At 43.0% G+C, this 21,870-nt stretch overlaps 1 protein-coding gene across 3 annotated transcripts in view; it reads left to right on the top strand.

Moving 5' to 3' along the window:
• SETBP1 (SET binding protein 1) overlaps positions 1–21,870 on the top strand; it is a 383,239-nt gene that overhangs the window by 255,700 nt on the left and 105,669 nt on the right. For all 3 annotated transcript variants that reach the window (XM_045377737.2, XM_045377738.2, XM_065533893.1), the window contains exon 4: positions 14,492–17,951. In XM_045377737.2, coding sequence (XP_045233672.2) covers positions 14,492–17,951 — 3,460 coding nt within the window. The remainder of the gene's footprint in view (positions 1–14,491; positions 17,952–21,870) is intronic.

Raw genomic sequence — 21,870 nt, 5'->3', positions numbered from 1 at the left:
TTCCCATTTTACAGACAGGGAAAGTGGGACACAGAGAGGTAAAGCAACTTGCCCAAGGTCACACAGCTAGTCATATTTGGACTCAGCTCAGAATTGACCCCATTTGTGCTGACTCAAGAGTCTGTGCTCCTAATTGCTATACACTCCTGCCCCATCCTCTCAGAATAAAGATAGAAGACAGTCCAGAAGTTGCAGATGCCACTCTATCTTCAACAGGAAGCCTAGAGAAAGTTCTGGAGCAAATATAGGAGATTCCAAAGGCAGTGGCCCTGGGTTGACATGGGGACCCACATGACCACTGCACCTGAGGCATTGTGATGGGAACCCATTAGGACATGAACGTGTTCTTGCAGCACTAGAGAGAGGAGCAGGAATGAATCCAAGGCTCAGACTTCACCCACAAGGCCAGCCTCTCATCCTGGCTCTGCCCACCGGCCTCTGCGAGGTCACTTGTTTCGGAGGGGACTCACGCTAAATGAGTGAGTCACCAAATGCTCGCAGTTTGCAGTGTTCATGGGAAGCTTAAAAGCTGGAATTTTAGATGAATTCACCATTTTCTTGACATTTTAGACTTGATTTATAATCAACGGTTATTTTAGCCCTAATGGCAAAAAAACACCGGTTTGGCAGTAAAAAGCATTTATATAAAGGAAAAAAAGGAAACATGAGGTAAAGAGGAGAAGGATGCTTATTTTCCTCTGTTCTTTCTTATCTATTTTTTTCTTTTTCCTCTAATACCCACAGGCTAGGTATAATCTTGGTGCATAATCTTGGAACCCTCTCCTGCTTCTGCCTTCATGACTGTCTCTCACTGGTCTCCCTGCACCCACTCCACCCCGAGACAAAGCTGAACAATTCCAAACCTTCTCCCATGTAGAAACCCTTGCATTACAGTGTTGACCCAACTTGACTGAAGAGGCTCTCTAGAAGTACCTGTTAAAAACACCAGAGTCCTGGGCCCCAACCCAGAAGCATGACTCCACATGTGCAGAAGGGGGGCCTTGTGAGCTGTGTATTTAGCAGAGGCCACTGGTGATTCTTAACCATAAACAAGCCTGGGAAATGACTTTTGGCCACATTAATGACCCTCTCTCCTCATTCATTTAACTTTCTCCAGGAGGCAGGCTTCTCAAATCCCTTGCCATGCATGCCCTGCTACAGGTTTTTACAGCTAGGCCATTCACATGTGACTGTTCCACCACACTAATTTTGCCCCTTCATTGTAAGCTACCAATTCTCAAAGAGGAGACAAGAATGTGTTATGTTTCTTTCTTTTTTGGGAGGAGTAGGATGGAGAACAAAGCCTCAGTGAAGAATAGCTAAAACATTTTTAAAACTGAAATGTTGCTCCGTGTAATTCTTCTCCATCAGGATGAGTCTGCAGTTGTCACTCAATGCCTTCCTACTGCAGAATGTATCTGAATCAGGACTGCATCCTAATTTCTGCTTCATCACTAGAAGCCCAGCGCAGGGCTCCCAGGACCCCACTGGAGGCATTCAGACGCCTGAGCAGGGAGGGCAGAGGCTGCTGCTGGAAAACACAGAGCCATGGTGTTGTGGTGGGATCCCAGGGCAGCCGATCCTCGATACCTGAACAGTGCAATCTGGAGGCCTCCAGGTCCCTTCTGGAAGGATGCAGCGGTGCCATTGCATTCCAATTAGCCCCTCCAAGCCTGCCCCATGGCTGTCTCTGAAGTGGTCGCCTTCCAGCTCCACACTAATTTACCTCTTTCTGTAAGTTTTCTGAAGTTGGCTTCCACCTCTACTGCTGAGAGGCTTTTTTTTTTTTTTTTGTAAGTCACATAATTGAAAGTCCAGTTTTTATAATTTTTTCCCCTACCAGTACACATTTCTCGACCACGGGGAAGCCCCTTGAAGCCAGCTAAAAACAGCCATAGGAGAGGGTGCTGGGAAGTCTCTTCTAGGGGCACATTTGCTCTCAGTTGCAGTGACCTGGTCCTCGGATGCCAGCCAACACAGAAAGGGACGCCTGTCTTCTCTGCTTGCCAGAGCTATCCAAGGACAGGCAGATAGACTCCAGCTCTGAACAGGAAGCTGATATCTAAGAGGTAGAACAAGGTAATCTGTGCACAAGTCAGCTCTCTGTGACTGCGTATTGTCAGGTAGCCCCGAAGAAAGCTGTGCAGGAAGATCTCGAGCTCTGAGCATTAGGCTAGGTTGAAAGCAGAAAGTGGTGGGAGACAGCAGCCAAGAGGGTGACCAGAATGAATGACTGTAAGAAATGACCATCTGAGTTTAGAGTCACTCCCTGGTTAATGTCTCCACCCTAGACCCTATTTCTGCTGGATGTTGTTTTCAGAAAAGCAGTTCACTGAAAAGTATGGGAATAAAATAGCTATATTTTTATAATGCCTACTATGGGCCAAGCACTGTGTTAAATACTTGACACTCCAACTTCTAATGCTTTCAACTCCCCCTTTAAGGTAGGCACTACTGCTAGTTTCTAGACAAGGAAGCTCAGGTATAAGAGGTCAGGTGATGTGTCCAGTGAATGGTATATTCCATCCCAGGCACAGAACCCGAGCCTCCCCACCACCCTGCAGCCTTTCAGCTACTCCTTAGAGCCCAGGAACAGTGAGTCTGGTCAAGGTCTTAGGAGAAGCCCGGCACATCTCAGATGCTAGTCCTTGGGCTGCACCTGGGAGCTTGTTAGAAATGCACGCTTGCAACCGCGTCTCAGACTTCCAAAATCAATCTGCGTTTCAGCAGAATCCCCAGGTGACTCTTGTGCGCTTTGAATGTGAGCAGTGCTGGGTTCCAATTCGCACTCCACGGTTTGGTGTGACTCTTTCCTCTACACTCCAATCTTCCTCTCTTTCTTCCCCATCCCATAGTTGAACTGTGGAGAGGGAAGAGAACAATGAACAGACTTTAAAATATAAAATGATCTCTCATGTTCTTATCATTTCAACACATTCCTCTCACCTCCAGATATTCTGGTTCGTCCTCAGCAAAGTCCTGATCTGTGCTAACAGGGAAAGGGACTCCACTAATTGGAAGCGGGGAGCTGGGGAGCAGGGCAGGGAGGTGAGGGGGCAAATACCATGGTCAGGACCACTCTGGAGCAAGCCAGGTCCTGGGTCCCTGTGTTCCTCTGTGCCACCACTCCCTGCTGTCTGGCCCCACACCCCTGTTGGCTTCCCTCCTCTGGGGAGGATAACAAAGGCTGACTCCCCCACCAGGAGCGTCCCGAGACGTCCCTGAACGTGACAATCCCTCCAGCCACTGCCGATGTTATTAATTTTTAAAACAAACTTCCTGATTGAGGTTCTGGCTGCCTCTAAATTGTCTCTACAAGGAGACTGTGTACTAATTAACCCATAGAAACAATCAATGATGTACCTTTTTCAAGTTTCAGGGTGATTAGAATATGAAAATGAAGAGCACAATGGTGCAGATGTTTTAAAATCACAGCAGACAGCAATTAGTGACACGGAAACCAGCTGCTTATCTCTCCAGATAAAGCCTCTTAATAGGGAATTACACTGGAGGAGCCATTACCCAGATGGATCTCACATGATTTACAGAGGAGGCGGGGCACTGTTAACTTTGATTTGTGAGCCAGGTTCTTGTCAAGCTTCCCTCCTTACCTCGGAGGAAGGTGAATTTGTGGCTGGGGTGGAGACATGGGCTTCAGCTTTCTACCTCATGGCCCAGGTTAGGGACACCACCAGGATGAGAGGAGAGAACAACGCTGTTTACGGAAGCCTCCAGCACCTGTCTTCTTGATTCAGGCTCTATTGTTTTGAGATCAACTCAGTCAGCTGTCTCTGTGCAGAGGGGAGAGTGAGGACCTGGGAAGGGGGAACAGTGAGTGGCTTGCGGGCCGCCCTACGTTTCACTGGAAAGAAAAGGCCCCTGCTTTCTGCTGCTTGGCTTTAGGGTGTGTGCGTGTGTGTGTGTGTGTGTGTCTGTGTCTGTGATATAGGGAGTTCATAGTCATCATTTTTGAATGGGTTTCTCGTTTTTGATTTTTTTAAAATATGATTGAGGTTAAATGTACATATACTGAAATGTACAGATCTTAAGTATGCAGTTCAAAGACTATCAACAAATGTACACAGCTGTGTAACTCACACTCCTATCAAGACACAAATTACATCCATAACTCCCTGGAAGCTCCCTCATGCCCATGCCAACCCTTCCCAGCCCCCATCCCACCACTCTCTACCCTGGAAGCAACCACCGTTCTGACACCTATCAGATTTGTTTTGCCTGATCTACAACTTTATATAAAAAGAATGGTACAGTATGGATCTTGGGGTCTGGTTTCTTTGGCTCAGCATGATTATGTGTATGTGTGTGGCTTATCCATGTGGTGGGGTGTGTCCATGCTTTGTTCCTCATATAGATAAGTTAGTCTGTTCTCCCTTTGATCAGCACCTGAACTGCTTCTAGGTGCTAACGACTCTGAATACGCTGCTGTGAAGTCTTTATAAAAGTCTAATTGTGGATATATGTTTTCTTCTCTTGGGTAAATATATAAAAGTGGAATTGCTGGCTCTCGGGATTAACTGTAAAAGACATGTGGAGAGATCTTCCAAAGTGATGTTTACTGTTTTATAGTCCCTCCAACAATGTATGAGAGTGCCAGTTGCTCCAGATCCTTGTCAACGTTTGTTATTTTCAGTCTTTTTCATTTTAGCCATCCCAGTGAATGTGCAGTGGTATCTCATTATGGTTTTAATTGACATTTCTTTGATGGCAAATAATGTTTGAAAACATTGATAAGTGTTCACTGGCCATTTCTACTTGTGGCACAGCATGTTTTGACAAAGGTATTTTGCATTTGTTGGGTGAGGGTAAGTTGGTTGATAGTATAGATGTAACCTCCGGTGGATTTTTCTGATTTTTTAGGAAATTTGTTCAGCAATTACTGAGAGAGGAGTGTTAAAATATCTTTAATTGTGGAATCATCTATTTCTTCAATTCTCTCATTTTTTGTTTTATATATTTGAAGTTCTGTGGCGAGGTACAAACAAATTTAGTATGATTATCTCTTCTTCATAAATTGACTCAAAAATATCATTTAGAAATGTCCATAATTATCTCTGGGAATGCTTTTTATTCTGAAGCCTATTTTTCCTTATATTAATATAATCACTCCAGCACTTTTATGTTTAGTGTTTGTGTAGTATGTCTTGTTCCCTCCTCTTACTTTTAAGCTGTCTTTATATTTAAGGTGTATCTCCTATAAGCAGCATATAGTTCAGTTTTTCTTTTTTATTCACTCTGATAAGCTGCTTTTTATTTTCTTGCAGTGTATACTTTTTGGTATCTCTAGAGTTAATGTAATTACTGATATTGTTGAGTTTAAGTTTACTATGTTGCTTGTATTTTGTTTTTCCCATTTTCATTCTTTCTTTTTTTTCTGCTCTCTTTTAGAGTCATCAAGCATTTTTTTAGTAATCCATATGTTTCCTTTTATTAGCATTTTAGATATGCAACTTTTAAAAATACTGGTTGCTTTTGAGATTACAATGCACACCCTTAAAACATTACAGTTTACTTTGAACTAATATTACATCCCTTCACATATAAGAACATTACAAGTGTATACTTCTATATCTATGCTCTTATTCTTTGTTTTATTGTTGTTGTAGAGTTTGTTTCTACAAATGTCATAAATTCTAAAATGCATTATTATTATTTCTGCTTTAAGAAGTCACTTGCCTTTTAACAATCTTAACAAGAATAGAATATTTTGTATACACCAATATATTTACCATTTTCAGCACATTTCGTTCATTCATGTAGAACTCAGTTTCCATCTGGTATCATTTCCTTTTGGCCTAAAGAACTTTCTTTTACATATCTTGTAATTCAGGTCTGCCAGAAATGAATTCCCTCAGTTTTTATTTATCTGAAGATATCTTTATTTTGTTATCATTTTTTAAAGAATATTTTCACTGGATATAGAAATCTGACTGTTTTGTTTTCATTTCAGTACTTTAAAGATGTTGGCTCATTGTCTTCTGGTTTATATTCTAATTAATGAGAAGTCAGACTTTGTTTTTGTTTTTGTTTTTGAGATGGAGTCTTATTTTGTTGCCAGGCTGGAGTGTAGTGGCGCTATCTCACATCACTGCAACCTCCACTTCTAATTTCAAGCAATTCTCCTGCCTCACCCTCCAAAGTAGCTGGGATTACAGGCATGTGCCACAACACCCTGCTAATTTTTTATTATTATTATTTTTAGTAGAGACGGGGTTTTGCCATGTTGGGTCAGGCTGGTCTTGAACTACTGACCACCTCAAGCGATCCATCCCTCGGCTTCTCAAAGTGCCGGGATTACAGGTGTGATCAGACATTATTTTTGCACCCCTATAAATAATCTCTTCCTTCTCTGATGGCTTTTGAATTTTTTCTCTTTATTTTTGGTTTTTATCAATTTGTCTACAGTGTGCTTAGATGTGGTTTTCGTGGGTGTTTTTATTCTGCTTGGGATTCGCTGAGCTTCTTAGCTATGAGAATATGTATACACTAATCTTCCTTTCCCTTCCTTCTGGTATTCTCATTATCAGTATGTTAGACCTCTTGATATTGCTCCATAGATCAGTGAGGTATTGGTTTTCCATTTTTATAGTTAATTCTTATTATTATTATTTTCCCTTACGTATTTCAGTTTGGATAGTTTCTACTGCTTTCTCTTCATGTTTACCGAACTTCTCCTTTGCAATGTCCTAGAAGCTGTTGAGTCCCTCCAGTGAGTTTTGTTTGTTTTAGATATTGTATTTTTCAGATTTAGAATTTTCATTTTATTATTTTAGTGTAGTCATTGCTATCCTGAGACTTCCCATATGTTCATCAATTATGTGTATATTTTCTTTTAAATGCTTGCATATTTTCATAGTAGCTGTTTTGAGAGCCTTGGATTGGGTTTTACTGTCCTGACTGTGGGTCCCATTTGCCTGCTTCTTTGCCTGTCTAGTAAGCTTTTTATTGTGTTCTGGATGTTGTGGATGCTATATAAACTGATTTTCTTGTTTTTCTTTAAAGAGTCTTGACTTTCGTTCTGATCAGCAGTTAATTTATTGGCAGATCAGCTTTATGCCAAGAGTTCTTTTCAGAATTTGTTAGTGAGGAGCTCGAGTAGCTTTTATTCTAGAGCTGGAATAATTCTGCTCTTAAGGAGTACCATTTCTGAGATGTCAGCTGAATGCCTGGGATATTCATTGATGCCTCCCTGCTCTGTATGGGGAGAAATCCAACCTTGCCCAATACTACATGACCTAAGGACTCATAGCTGATAGCCCCTGGTAGCTAATCTCTGCTAGGCTTTGTGAAGTCTTCCCTTCAAGTGAAGACTAGAATTTTTCCAGAGACTTAAGATAATCCCTATGAAGGTTTCTAGAGTTCCTTTCTGCATAGCTCCCTCTTCTCAGGTATCCTAACCTGCAAATTCCATTTCCCTCGGGAGCCCCAAACTCTGATCTTGGATTTTTCTTCCCAGTGAAGTCACAGCTATCTCAGCTTTTCTTCCCTATCTCAGCTTTTCTTCTTGCCCAGATTTAGAAAGTACTCCCAGGCAGAAAACTGGAACATCGTGAGTTTCTCTTCTCTAGAATCTCAGCCTGTGTTGTCTATTGTCTAGTGCCTGAAAACAATTATTTCATATATTTTGTTTAGTTAGTTTTATATTTATCTCCAAGGAAAGGTTATGTCTACTTCCTATTACTCTATCACAGCTGAAACCAAGTCAGTGATTATTTTGAGTTCTGCAGAATTATTGACTAGTAAAAGAGGCATATGATAGGGCCCTGTGTCGTATATGAGCTGTTACCACCTTAAGTAAAAGAAGTGCTGTAGTATGATCCACAGCCCTTAAATAGCAAATAAGAACGAATTTTATGGGAATAACATCCAGGTGAATTCCCAGGGTGATAGGATATGAGAATGGGTTCAGTTTACGTATTTAATTGGAAACTTCATATTCATTTAGGAGCTGCATAGCTTCTCTGTGTCCATTGGAATCAAAGAATCATAAGACCATGGTACTAAAAAGATACTTGGTGACATTCTTCTACAGCTACCAGTAGCAAATGCAGGAATGAACTGGGCTAAGGAGAGATAAGCTTTGGGACAATTTCAGTGGAAGTTGGAATGTGCATTCCTACTGTTCATGAGCCTAAATAGTAATTTTCCAGTTTTGTTTTAAATTAAGTGACAGAACTGCTTCACTCTCTCTATCTCTCTCTCTTAAATGAAATCCCTTGGTAGGCTGGTCTGTTCCATTGGGGGTTTGGGGGTTAAAAGGAAGGTCTGAAACGTTTTTCTTGCCCCATCCACTGGCTGCAGTTCAGAAATGTCTTTGCAAAATCCTAGGACTTTGTGAAACACATTTGAAAACCACTGAGCTGGAACATCTCTTGATAATATCAGAGCCTCTCTAGTCCTTAACCCAGACCCTGTCTTTGATATAATCCAGTGGTTCTCAACTCTGTCTGCTCATTGGGATCACCTGAGAGCTTTGAAAAAGTACTGCTGTTCAGGTTCCACTTCCAGACTGTTGATTTAATCACGCTGGGTCAGGTCTCAGGTATGTTGATCTTTACAAAACTTCCTAGGTGATTCTAACATACAGCCAGAGTTGAGAACCTTTAATCCAGTCACACCGTTTGTGGTTGCATTCTTTGTCTCCCACACTCAGTTCCTGCTGAGGCCTGAACACTTGCTTCTAGCTTCAGAGATGGCCTGCCAGGATTCCCCAGAGGTTTGAAATCCCACAGTGGGAGGTCATCAACACCCACATTCCTGGTCCTTTCTTTCTTTTTCTTTTTCCTCCTCTTCTTCTTCTTCTTTTTTTTTTTTTTTTTTTAGACAGTTTCTGTCTGTTGCCCAGGCTGCAATACAGTGGTACAATCTCAGCTCATGGCAACCTCCACTTCCTGGGTTCAAGTGATTCTCCTGCCTCAGCCTCCTGAGTAGCTGGAATTACAGGTGCACACCATGATACCCATCTAATTTTTGTATTTTTAGTAGAGACAGGGTTTTGCTGTGTTGACCAGGCTGGTCTTGAACTCCTGACCTCAAGTGATCCACTCGCCTCAGCCTCCCAAAGTGCTGGGATTACAGGCATGAGCCACCGCACCCGGCCTCTCTGGTCCTTTCTTATCCACTCAAATCATTGGTTCTTCAGTCCACCTCAGCTTCACTTGGAATACCTACACAGGGAACCATGTTAGAGTTTCATAGTATGTAAATTGCATAGAGTTCAGAGATTAAAACAGTAATGCTCCGTGTTGCTAACTTACATATCCTAACAGGCCTATGGTGGTTGGTTCCGCATATTTATTACCAAAAATTGCTGTGAATGTTATAGCAAACACAGAAGGACCCTACCCCAGAGAAGAAATGTGGTGTTAAAACGTTAGATTGTGGTTTTAAGACTTGGTTGCCCATCAGAATTCTCCTGAGGAGCATGTGAAAATGCATATGCCTCATTCTCTCCCTGAGAGACTGTGAGTTTGTAGGTCTACAGTGGGCCCCGGTATCTGTATTTATAACCAGCACCTTAAGCAATTCTGATACAGTAATCTAGGACCACATCTTGAGAAGTGCCAAGTTCCAAATTAAGAGATGAGGCCTCCCTCGTTGCTTCATACCCAGGCATATTTTCCTGCTCATGTAACCCAAAATATCTTACAAACAGTAAATTTAAATTATTGGTGTCAGCAGAAAATAGCACAGACATAGCTAACCCAAAAGAGTAGTTTATCTCTCACAAAGTCAAGCTTGATTCTTTTTTTCTTTTTTAAATGAGTTATGTGATTTTTATTAGATTCAAATCACCATCTTCTCATCTCTTTGCAATAAATTTTGCATTAGATAAGCCTGAGATAAGGCTAGGTCACTCATTTGCTTCCCATTTTTTGGATTTTTAAGATTTTACTCAATGATCTAATTTTGTTTTGAAAAATAAACTAAAAAATACTTTTTAAAAAGAAACCTGACTTGCACACACTTTAAATGTATATTATTTAGTCAACTTATAGGGGAGAGAATAACTATCTACTTTACAAAACGATTCTTTACATTACAGAAGAACTTGCTTCCATGAAGAAATACTGTAAGCACAAATCTGCCTAGTGTTTTCAGAGTTTCACTGAAGCATTCGACCTAGGCTCAATGTGCATGGAAAACATTTTTCTTATAAAAGTGAGCCACACCTTCAAAACTGCCATGAATTTCACAATCAATCAACTCTTGGGAATGGGGAGAGAGGTGGGAGGCAGCCGGCAGCCATGAAGCATGCTAAGCTTAGTTTGGTATTGAAAGTTTTCCACCAGAATTGTATGCCCAATATGGAATATCATTGACTGTTCCCTCACATGTTAACTGTTAATAGTTCTGCTGAGGGCTGAGGATGGTATAAAGGCTGTAAAAGATTCAGACCTCATCAAAAAGAAAAAATCAAACCCCAAAACTCTCAATCTAAAGAGAAAAAGGAGATGTGGTGCATAGGTCAATAAAGACCTGAGTCCAAGAACCCAATAAGGTATCATCTCCCCAGACCACTAGGATGGGAGGCAGAGGCTGCGGTGTGTGCTTCCCCCGTCTTGCAGCTTGCCTTGTCCATCTCTGTCTGGGTGGAGTAAGTGCTCAGTTCTCAGCAAAGGACATATTGGAACTGACAGCCTCACTATTGTGTATATAATATGTCATGGCTGACAGATGAAGCGCATTGCAATGGGATATAGCCATCAGCCAAGGCTGGAGGAGGCCTTGTTCTCTGGACCTCTTAGAAAGCACTCCTTCTGGGTCCTCCCTGCCCCTTCTCTGCAGCCCAGCTGAGTGAAGATCTTAAAGCACCATTCCCTCCATTACTCCTGATCCTTTGTTGTGCTTCCCTTTTGTCCACCCTGCACTTTGATTGCTGAGCACTCCCAGCAGGGCAGACTGCAGCTGAAATGGTAGGAACAATGGGATCAGGCAGTGGTCCAGGGAAGCACTAGGGACCGGGCATGCTTAACTGTATTACTCTCAGCTGGTCTGCCCTGGGTGTAAGTGAGCAAGCTCTACCTTTCAACTGCCAGGGTGAAATCCACCCTTCTGACAGTCTCATGGCCTTCTCCAAAGGCAGAGTTAATTGAAAAGTGAAACAATTAGGAGATGGGGAGAACTAACAGTAAAAATTACATTGAAGGGGAGTTACCTTATAAGCTCCTTTCATCTTTAAGTATTTGGGAAGGATTTCTTGCTTAGCACGTAAGGCATTTCAGTGTTCCAGTTTCATTAGGAGCCATCATCAAATGACAGATTAGTAGTGTATTGTCTTTTGTGTGCAGCTGTATATTTTGCCATGGTAATAGGCACCTCATCCATTTATTTATTTAACAAGCATTTATCAAGAGCTTTCTGGGTGCTTGGCTTTGTAGTAGGCCTTGGGGATAAGACGATAAGTCTCTGACCTCAAAGTACTTATAGTCTAGGAAAAGGAGACAGAAAAGTACACAAATAAATGCCACCTAGCAGTATAAAGACTGTGATAGATGTCTTTATGGGAGGCAGTGGCACATCCAGGAGGTATACAGAGAATAAGAAATTAGGCTGAAGGCAGTGACTGTGTTTGCAGACAACGTGTTGCAATATACAGATTATTGATCTCACTATTGACAAAATGAAATGCCTGTAGTAAAATGTATGCTTATTCATTCAGTAGATGTTTATTGAGTGCCTACTGTGTGCCAGGTGCTCTGCGTAGTACCTCTGTGATGATGTGTACAAGCAAGAAGGGGAGACAGACATTTAATTCAGTTAGCACACAAATCAAAACTAAATCAAAACTAAAACTATGGTAAATGCAACAAAGATAAGTTACATGGTTTCATGAAAACTTACAGTAGGGGTATATCTATAAGGGAGGGGTGTCTCCCCAGGATTGAGCTGAAGCCAGAATATGAAAGAAACATTAATTAGAGACTCTGCTAGGTACCAAGAATATGATAATGGAACAACAGAGAAAAAATGGTACGAGTTGGGGCCCAAGATCCTGGCCTAGTGTCACCATGGAGCCTCTCTGTGGACTTTGGTGCCTAGAACTAGAAAACAAATGGGGGTAGAGGTGGGTAGAAGGCCACTACAAGTCCTGTTTTACCCAGGTCCAAAACAGTCACACTGTTTGTCCCACTTTTTTTCTTTTTTGAATGGAGTTTCACTCCTGTTGCCCAGGCTTGAGTGCAGTGGCACAATCTCAGCTCACCACAACTTCTACTTCCCAGGTTCAAGTGATTCTCCTGCCTCAGCCTCCCGAGTAGCTGGGATTACAGGCATGCACCACCACACCTGGCTAATTTTGTATTTTTAGTAGGGATGGGGTTTCTCCATGTTGGTCAGGCTGGTCTCAAACTCCCAACCTCAGGTGATCCACCTGCCTCGGCCTCCCAAAGTACTGGGACTACAGGCGTGAGCCAGCACGCCTGGCCATCTCACTGTTATTTTTAATAATCGCCCCCACTAACCCTCAAGATGCCCCAGTATGAGGACCTAAGGAGCAGAAAACTTAACCTCCAAGAGCTCCTCTAGACCTGTGATCCTGTGAGTGAACACAGAGTGCCAGCTAATTTCCAAAGCAGAAGTAGAAACTAGCAATGCCCTGATCCATAAAAGATAAGTAAGCAGCACTTAATACTTTATGCCACAAATAAGATTTCTATGTTTTTGCTGAAAATGGAATAGCAGCCTATGTTCACAGCAGTAATGCCAGTGAACACCCTCAAGTGGTAGGATTAATTCTCTGTATGTTGATGGTGGCGTTTCAGTAGAAGTTTAAGTTGCAAGATGAATTAAAAAATTAAATTGTTTTCTCCTGGGTATTTACAGGCTTCCCTTGAGGAAACTATCTCATGATGCTTACAAAATATTGTAAGTATAAACAGGATTTCACAAAATCAGGGAGGCAGGAAATAACCCTAGGGATTCCAGAAATTAGTATGAAGGAAATCCTAGTTTCATGACTACATTGAACTGTCCCTGTAATGCTTTATGCCATCTGTGTTTTGACTCTTAACAGGGGCTGTAAGACGTGTTTTCCTATAAAGCATAAGTTCTATAGCTTCAATGAAAAATAGAGATAAAATGAGATATAAAAAGATAGAGGATGGATAGATAGATAGATAGATAGATAGATAGATAGATAGATAGATAGATAGATAGATAGATAGATAGATATTACCAGCTAACATTTTCTAAATTCATGAAGCCAGTCATCATACACTTCCTGGAGGAGTTCTTCAATTTACTAATATTTTCTCTTTTTTAACAGTTCTTAGGCTAATGCATCCTGTAAGTTTACTACTCTATGTATAAATTGGGCTTATAATAAACCTTAAGGAATGCTTCTTTGAACTAGTGTCATGGCTTAAAATTCATCTGGAACAGTGAAAGCATATTTTTATTAAAAATAGCTTTAATGTCTCCAAACAATGTGTTCATTGTCCATTCCATTATGGTTTTGTAGACACTGATTATGTTGTGCCTCCAGCAACAGGTTCAGCTTTTTATTTTAGCTGGAGAGAGTCAGTCCTGAGAAACATGCTGGAGACATTCCTTTAGAATCAATGTAGGGGAAACACAGTTGACAAAGTTCAAAGGAGTGATCTTGAATGACAACTATTTTTTTTTTTTCCTGACACATTTGTCTAGCGGACTCAAGGTTCCTTTTGAGACTGTCCAAAAGTTTCCTCAAGAAAGCAATAAGTGCATAATATAAAGTTTAAGGATTTCTTTGCATGCTAAGCCCCAAACACAGCAACAATCCTAGAGTCCACAAGGATTTGAAGGCTTAGGACAATTCTTGTGTGTTTCTTTTCTTCTTCCATTTCTTCTCCATGCCCCCTTAATTCCTCAACCTGGGCTGTTTTTACTGGTTACAGTGGTTCTTTATGAGCTACTTGTACAGAGATGTTGAGCTTTAAGACAAAGTACAAACTGAAATGAGCTGGAACAGGAGGAAGTGAGGAAAGACATTCATTTGAAGAGAAGCAGGGACAGAAATAAGAGGCTGCTCGAGTTAGGTGAAAGAACTCTGGGAGTCAGGAATTTCAGATTCTCTCCTGGGATTTGCCATCTTTGGCAGGACTCCCCATTGTTCAGGTCTCAGCTTCTTCATTTGTAAAATAGCATGTAAAAATGTAAAAAGTCACTGGGCTAAGTGACCTTTATGTCCCCTTCCTCCTGTCTCTAAAGATTGCATTAAACCAAGGTAGGTCAAGATTCCTGTTATTTAGGGAGAAAAGACTGCAATTAAAGCATGCTTACTGATGTTCAAAACCAGTGCAATACATCTTTACTGCTGCAATTGAGAAAACCTCTGTAAAACATTCTAAAATTAAAGGTGGCTGTTCATTTAGGTATTCATTTCCAACTTTCAGATCATTGAGACTTTTGATGTCAAATCTTAAGTAGCTTCAACATGCTCATCTTTGTTTCTCTCTCTCTCTCTCTCCTTCTCCACTCCGCCCACCCTTAGGCTTACGAGAGGCCCCAGAAACATTCAACTCTCCATTATGACACAGGCCTCCCACAGGACTTCACCGGTGACACCTTAAAACCAAAGCACCAGCAAAAAAGCAGCAGCCAGAACCACATGGACTGGTCCACCAACTCTGACAGCGGACCTGTCACTCAGAATTGCTTCATCAGTCCAGAGTCTGGCAGAGAAACTGCAAGCACCAGCAAGATCCCAGCTCTTGAGCCCGTGGCTTCCTTTGCAAAGGCCCAGGGTAAGAAAGGCAGTGCAGGGAACACGTGGAGTCAGTTGTCTAACAATAACAAAGATCTGCTTTTGGGAGGTGTGGCACCATCCCCAAACAGCCACAGCTCACCAGCCCCACCCAGCAGCTCTGCTGAGTGCAGCGGGCTTCAGCCCTTGGTGGATCAAGATGGAGGAGGTACAAAGGAGCCCCCAGAACCACCTACTGTGGGCAGCAAGAAAAAGTCCAGTAAGAAGGATGTGATAAGTCAGACCATACCAAACCCAGACCTGGATTGGGTCAAGAATGCCCAGAAAGCATTTGACAATACAGAAGGGAAAAGGGAAAGTTATTCCACAGATAGTGTCCAGGAGGCATCACCAGCCAGGCAGAACGTGAGTTCTGCCAGTAATCCTGAAAATGACTCAAGTCATGTCCGGATTACTATCCCCATCAAGGCACCCTCTCTGGATCCAACCAACTATAAGAGGAAAAAGAGACAGTCCATTAAAGCGGTGGTGGAAAAGATCATGCCAGAGAAAGCCCTGGCTTCTGGAATCACTATGAGCAGTGAAGTAGTTAACAGGATACTTTCCAACTCTGAGGGGAGTAAGAAGGATCCCCGTGTCCCTAAGTTGGGTAAAATGATAGAGAATGAGTCCCCCTCAGTTGGCCTTGAAACTGGTGGAAATGCTGAGAAAGTTATCCCAGGAGGTGTGTCTAAGCCGCGGAAGCCACCCATGGTCATGACACCTCCAACGTGCACAGATCACTCTCCATCCAGAAAGCTGCCGGAAATCCAACATCCAAAATTTGCTGCAAAACGAAGGTGGACTTGCAGCAAACCAAAACCCAGCACCATGCTTCGAGAGGCAGTTATGGCCACCTCTGATAAACTGATGCTGGAGCCCCCATCTGCGTATCCCATCACCCCATCCAGCCCTCTCTACACCAACACAGACAGTCTTACTGTGATCACTCCAGTCAAAAAGAAGCGGGGACGACCAAAGAAGCAGCCTTTGCTCACAGTCGAGACGATTCATGAGGGAACTTCCACCAGCCCCGTCAGTCCCATCAGCCGAGAGTTTCCTGGCACTAAGAAAAGAAAGCGACGACGCAATTTAGCGAAGTTAGCCCAGCTAGTGCCGGGAGAGGACAAACCCATGAGCGAGATGAAATTTCACAAGAAAGTTGGAAAGCTCGGCGTGTTGGATAAGAAGACCATCAAAACTATCAATAAGATGAAGACACTCAAGAGGAAAAACATCTTGAACCAGATCTTGTCCTGTTCCAGCAGCGTTGCTCTGAAGGCAAAAGCTCCCCCAGAGACCAGCCCTGGGGCAGCAGCCATTGAAAGCAAACTGGGCAAGCAGATTAATGTCAGCAAGAGGGGAACCATCTACATTGGCAAGAAGCGGGGCAGGAAGCCAAGAGCAGAGCTGCCACCCCCATCCGAAGAACCCAAAACAGCCATCAAGCACCCCAGGCCTGTTTCTAGCCAGCCGGATGTTCCAGCCGTGCCTTCCAACTTTCAGTCACTTGTGGCGTCTTCACCAGCAGCTATGCACCCACTTTCAACACAGTTAGGTGGGTCCAATGGCAACCTGAGCCCTGCCAGCACTGAAACCAATTTTTCAGAGTTGAAAACTATGCCAAATCTCCAGCCCATCAGTGCTCTTCCAACCAAAACCCAAAAGGGAATACACAGTGGAACCTGGAAGCTGTCTCCACCCAGACTGATGGCCAACTCCCCTTCACACCTGTGCGAGATTGGCTCCCTAAAGGAAATCACGCTGTCCCCTGTGAGTGAGTCCCACAGTGAGGAGACGATCCCCAGCGACAGCGGCATTGGGACAGACAACAACAGCACTTCTGACCAAGCGGAGAAGAGCTCAGAATCCCGAAGGAGGTACTCTTTTGATTTCTGCTCCCTGGACAACCCGGAGGCCATTCCGTCCGACACCAGCACAAAGAACCGGCATGGCCACCGGCAAAAGCATCTCATTGTGGACAACTTTCTGGCCCACGAAAGCCTCAAGAAGCCAAAGCACAAGAGGAAACGGAAAAGCCTGCAAAACCGTGATGACCTCCAGTTTCTGGCAGACCTGGAGGAGCTCATCACCAAGTTCCAAGTGTTCAGAATCTCCCACCGGAGTTACACCTTCTACCACGAGAATCCATATCCCAGCATTTTTCGGATTAATTTTGATCACTATTACCCGGTGCCATATATCCAGTATGACCCGTTGCTCTATCTTCGTAGGACTTCAGACTTGAAGTCAAAGAAGAAGCGTGGTAGGCCTGCAAAAACCAATGACACCATGACAAAGGTGCCTTTTTTACAAGGGTTCAGCTACCCTATTCCCAGTGGAAGTTACTATGCACCCTATGGAATGCCTTACACATCAATGCCTATGATGAACCTTGGTTATTACGGTCAGTACCCAGCTCCTTTGTACCTATCGCACACGCTTGGAGCAGCTTCCCCATTCATGAGGCCAACAGTGCCACCACCTCAGTTCCACACAAACTCCCACGTAAAGATGTCCGGTGCAGCTAAGCATAAAGCCAAGCATGGAGTACACCTGCAGGGACCTGTTAGCATGGGCCTTGGTGACATGCAGCCTTCTCTGAATCCTCCCAAGGTAGGCAGTGCCAGTCTGTCCAGCGGTCGGCTCCATAAGAGGAAACACAAACACAAGCATAAGCACAAGGAAGACCGGATCCTAGGGACCCACGACAACCTGAGTGGTCTCTTTGCAGGCAAAGCCACAGGCTTCTCCAGCCACATCCTGAGCGAGCGGCTGAGTAGCGCAGACAAAGAGCTCCCGCTGGTGAGTGAGAAGAACAAGCATAAGGAGAAACAGAAGCACCAGCACAGTGAAGCCGGCCACAAAGCTTCTAAGAACAACTTCGAGGTGGACACCTTGTCTACACTGTCACTTTCCGACGCCCAGCATTGGACACAGGCCAAGGAAAAAGGAGACTTGAGCAGTGAGCCTGTGGACTCCTGCACAAAAAGATACTCTGGCAGTGGCGGGGATGGTGGCAGCACGAGATCGGAGAACCTGGACGTGTTCAGTGAAATGAACCCTTCGAATGACAAGTGGGACAGTGACGTGAGTGGGAGTAAAAGGAGGAGCTATGAAGGCTTTGGAACGTACAGGGAAAAGGACATCCAAGCCTTCAAGATGAACCGCAAGGAGAGAAGTTCTTATGACTCCTCCATGTCTCCAGGTAAGGCTAAGTTTTTCTTCAGACTTGGATTGTCTAGTTATTTAATTGCTGGACTTTGCACCTCAGACACATCTGTGGCACATTGTGTTCATTAGTTTGCACAGAGGTGGGAATCAAATTAAAATGGGTGTCCTTGCACATTTGAGTTTGCTGCACATTTTGTACGTTGTTTACTTGGTATTTACTATCTTCCTTCTCTCCTGGAGCCATTGTTTGAGAAACTTTGAAACCATAACCCTAATAACTGCCTACGCTGCAGTCATGCCCACTATGTTTATGCTTTTTATTAAAGATGCTATTCTTAAGTCCTCATCTGATCTAACAGTACAGTTTGCTGTTTGGATACAGCCTCTAAAACTCATTAGGAATACCAATAAGATCCAAGAATGCCAAGCCTCGAAGGAAATGACTAGCTAGTTTATCTGGCATGCCAGGTCCAGAAGTCACACATGTAATGTGAGAAGTCCGCTGCAGAGCCATTAGAAGCTGATGACCAGTGAATCCTGAAGTCTAACTGATCAGGTAGCCACAGCTTTGAGCCATATTGTTTCCCTTTTTTTCCATGGGCATTTGATAAGTTGTCCTGGGCAGGTCCCTAAAATGAAAACTTGACTACATTCAGATACTTGTCATTTTTGTGCACTCAGTGGAAGGAGGGAGGCTAGAAGGTGGTGTGTGCCTCCTGCTCCCAGGAGACCTTATAACTGTGTCTCTTTGCATGCCCACTAGAAAGGGATTTTGTTCACTAATTGAAACTGAAATGCTGGTTGCTACTAGAAGGACCGTATTCCTTGTCAGTTGCTGGCAGAATTCCCTTGCTAACCTCCCCAACCACACAAATCCTTCCCTGCTGTTAGGGCCTCACATTTCTGAAAAAGTATCCCTTTGACCCTGGCCTTACATCATATATGATAAAACTCCTATAGAAGACTAGAGCCATTCGTTATTAGGAAAATAGTAGAAACTTCTTACCTAGGAGTTGCAGAAGCTAAAAAAAAAAAAAAAAAAAAAAAACCAATCATCCATGTTTAAGGTTTGGTGTAGCATTTCACTTCTGTTTATGATGTGTACCACTCACTTGTCCTCTCCCTTCCCAGGAAGCCCATATTTCCTGAAGGCAGGAATAGTCTATTCATGAAGAATTAGAGACATTTTTTAGGCCAGCAGATTTCAGGAAGAAATATGATTATGAGGTGGAAACCACTTAAAGATCGCCCCAGATTGCCACTAGCTTGTGAGTTGTAGTGGTAGATGTTCTCCTTGGTTAATGAAGAGACCAATTAGCAGTCACATCTCCTGCATTTGCTAAAGGTAATAAATGACCTACACTTTGTGTCTGCCCAAAGTGGATGTGCTCATCTGGGCGTCATCATTTTTCATCATCAGACTTTGTTGAAGGTGCTTGGTTTTATGCAGAGTGCAGGCTAAGCCCACCTGGGCAGGAGGTACTGCCTTGACCTTGCATGACATGTGAGAAACTGATCTCTTTCAGCATGATGAAACTGATTCATGGGACCTACACTAGCTGTGGACAGAAGATGTTCTTATTTTTGTAATTTTATGAGCCTTATTTAGCTAGAAAATAATGATGAGGGGTAATTGTTAAGAACCTACAAGCAAAAATCCTGACTTAACAGACCCAAGGAGCAAGATCTCAAGAAGCTAAAGCCGGACGTTGTTGCGTATTAGTTTTCTCAGTGATTTTACCAGGATTTGTCTGTGGCCAGGCTGTATTGCTGAGTGCTGGTGGACTTCATCAAGTTTCCCAGCTGGGGTTCATGTCCAGTCACTGTGTGCCCCTACTCTAGTTATATTGCTTTTCATGTGCTTGCATTTATATCATGTTCATCACTTTATTAAAACTCCTCCCCATCTCTGTCCCATCTCATGGGATCTTCAGCCAGCCACTTGAGATGGGAAGAAATAGGTATCATGACAATGTCACGAAAGAAAGCTAGATTCAACCTGAAGAACTGGATACAAGGCCCAACTGTTACTACTTCTCCGTGTGGCCTTAGGCATGGGGTTCCACTTCTTTGGGGTACTGTCTTCCCATCTGTAACTCACAGGGTTGGGCCAGACCTTTTGTGTATAGTGTGCTTCCATTCTTAAAGCCATTTCACATAAATTTCTGTGTAATGCCCTTTGTGCAATCTTATAAGACAGGTATTTTTATTCCTATATTACAGATCAGGATACTGAGGCTCAAAGAGATCAAGTGAACTGTCAAGGTTCAAAAAGCATTTGGTTTTGATTTTAAGCCCAGAAATTTGCCTGCTGCATTGAACCTTGACTACCTGCCACGAAGCTGGTGAAAGCTGTGTTTAGAACACAGCTCTTGGTGCCCAGTCCAGTGTTCCTCTATGTCACCTCTGTTCTTGCCTTCAAAATCCCATTCATCCTCAGATCATATGCCATTCCCTAAGGTGTCTGCACAGTGATTATGTGATCATTACTGAAAAGAATAGTTAAGGGAAGAAGACACCCATTTATTCAATTCCCGGCCAATGTAGAAGGAATCCTTGTGGCCTTACCTTTCCTGAATTGATATTATCAGCCTGGAAACACCATGGACAGAGCTTCCACCTCTGTCCTTACTGAAATCCAGCACTCTGAGTTATTTTTGCCACTGCTTTGTGTCTATCTCTGTCTTCTATGAGCTTATTTTTTCCCAGAACTTTAATGAATCATAATTGTTGGTGGCTGCTACATCGATATGAGCTATGCCTGATGTTCCTGCATATCTCATTGAGCTTCTTACTGAGACAGGCCAGATTCCCTCTTATTCCCCTCCCTTCCAAGCCTTAGCCTCTCATTGCCTATATCTCAAATGTCTCCTTCATTGCTATGCCTCCAAAGCATGAAAGAAAAATATCTTTAGCATCACATAGAATCCAATGTCAGAGTTTGTCAAGACTCCCTGAAGAATATTCACCTTAATGTGATAGACTCTGAAGAGTGCCAAGTTCCATGAAAAGACAGGAGGCAGATGAGATGAAGCTGAGCTTACTAGATGCATTAAGAGCTTTCAGTGACTTTATCTGAGTGGAGGTGTCTATTCAGCTGGATGATACTGAGGGTCATGATTGGAAATAAGCATCTGCACTTTCTACAACTTCTCTCCCTCCACCTTTTCCTTCGTCACACTTGATTCATTTCCTTAGCATCCGAATGTCCTATTTCACATGAGCTATTCTTCTCTAAAATAGATACAGTATAAATATAGATGTCATCCTTTAGCCTGTTAAGGACCAGATTTAGGAGTAGAGTCAAGAGAAGGCTTTCAGTGCTCCCTGAGATCAGAGCTGATGAAAGATACCATATAAATGTAAGTCATTACCATTATGGAGAGAGGGATTAGAGACCCTATTTAGCAATAGCAGCAGTTGCACACTCTATTTCCTTTTTCTTGCTGGGAAATCTTTCATTCTTTGTCTCCATGGCCCAGCAGATGGTTGCATTGTCTTGTTAGCCCACTTCTAACATACCTGGGCCTAGGATGCAGTACAGACTCCTGACCGTTTTTCTGTATTTTACGCCTCCCTTTTTCGGTTTCAGAATGCAGTAGCTCTTTTGGCCTGTTTTCTAAATGCATACCATCTGCTAAATGTCCATTTATAAAAATGCTTGCTTGGGACCACAAAATGGATAAATAGTGAGAAGGTGCAATCTCAGAATTGGTATAAGCCTTATCAGCTCCTATTTGGGCCTGTCTGTCGGCAGGCATTGACATCTCTTGCACACTAACATGCAGCAGAGGGCCGGAAAAGCGATTGCATACTCCGGGGTAACAATGCTTAGTCAGAATGATGCCATGTGCCCTCAAAGCCAAGTTTTCACATGGTGGTGGAAGAGTGATGAGTGACATTTTCTATTCAGATCACTTGGAAACAATCTTTGCGTACTTTGACCTAAACTT

This window comes from Macaca fascicularis, chromosome 18, assembly GCF_037993035.2.
Source record: "Macaca fascicularis isolate 582-1 chromosome 18, T2T-MFA8v1.1".
Taxonomy (NCBI): Eukaryota; Metazoa; Chordata; class Mammalia; order Primates; family Cercopithecidae; genus Macaca; species Macaca fascicularis.
This window is presented reverse-complemented; position numbering and strand designations above follow the sequence as displayed.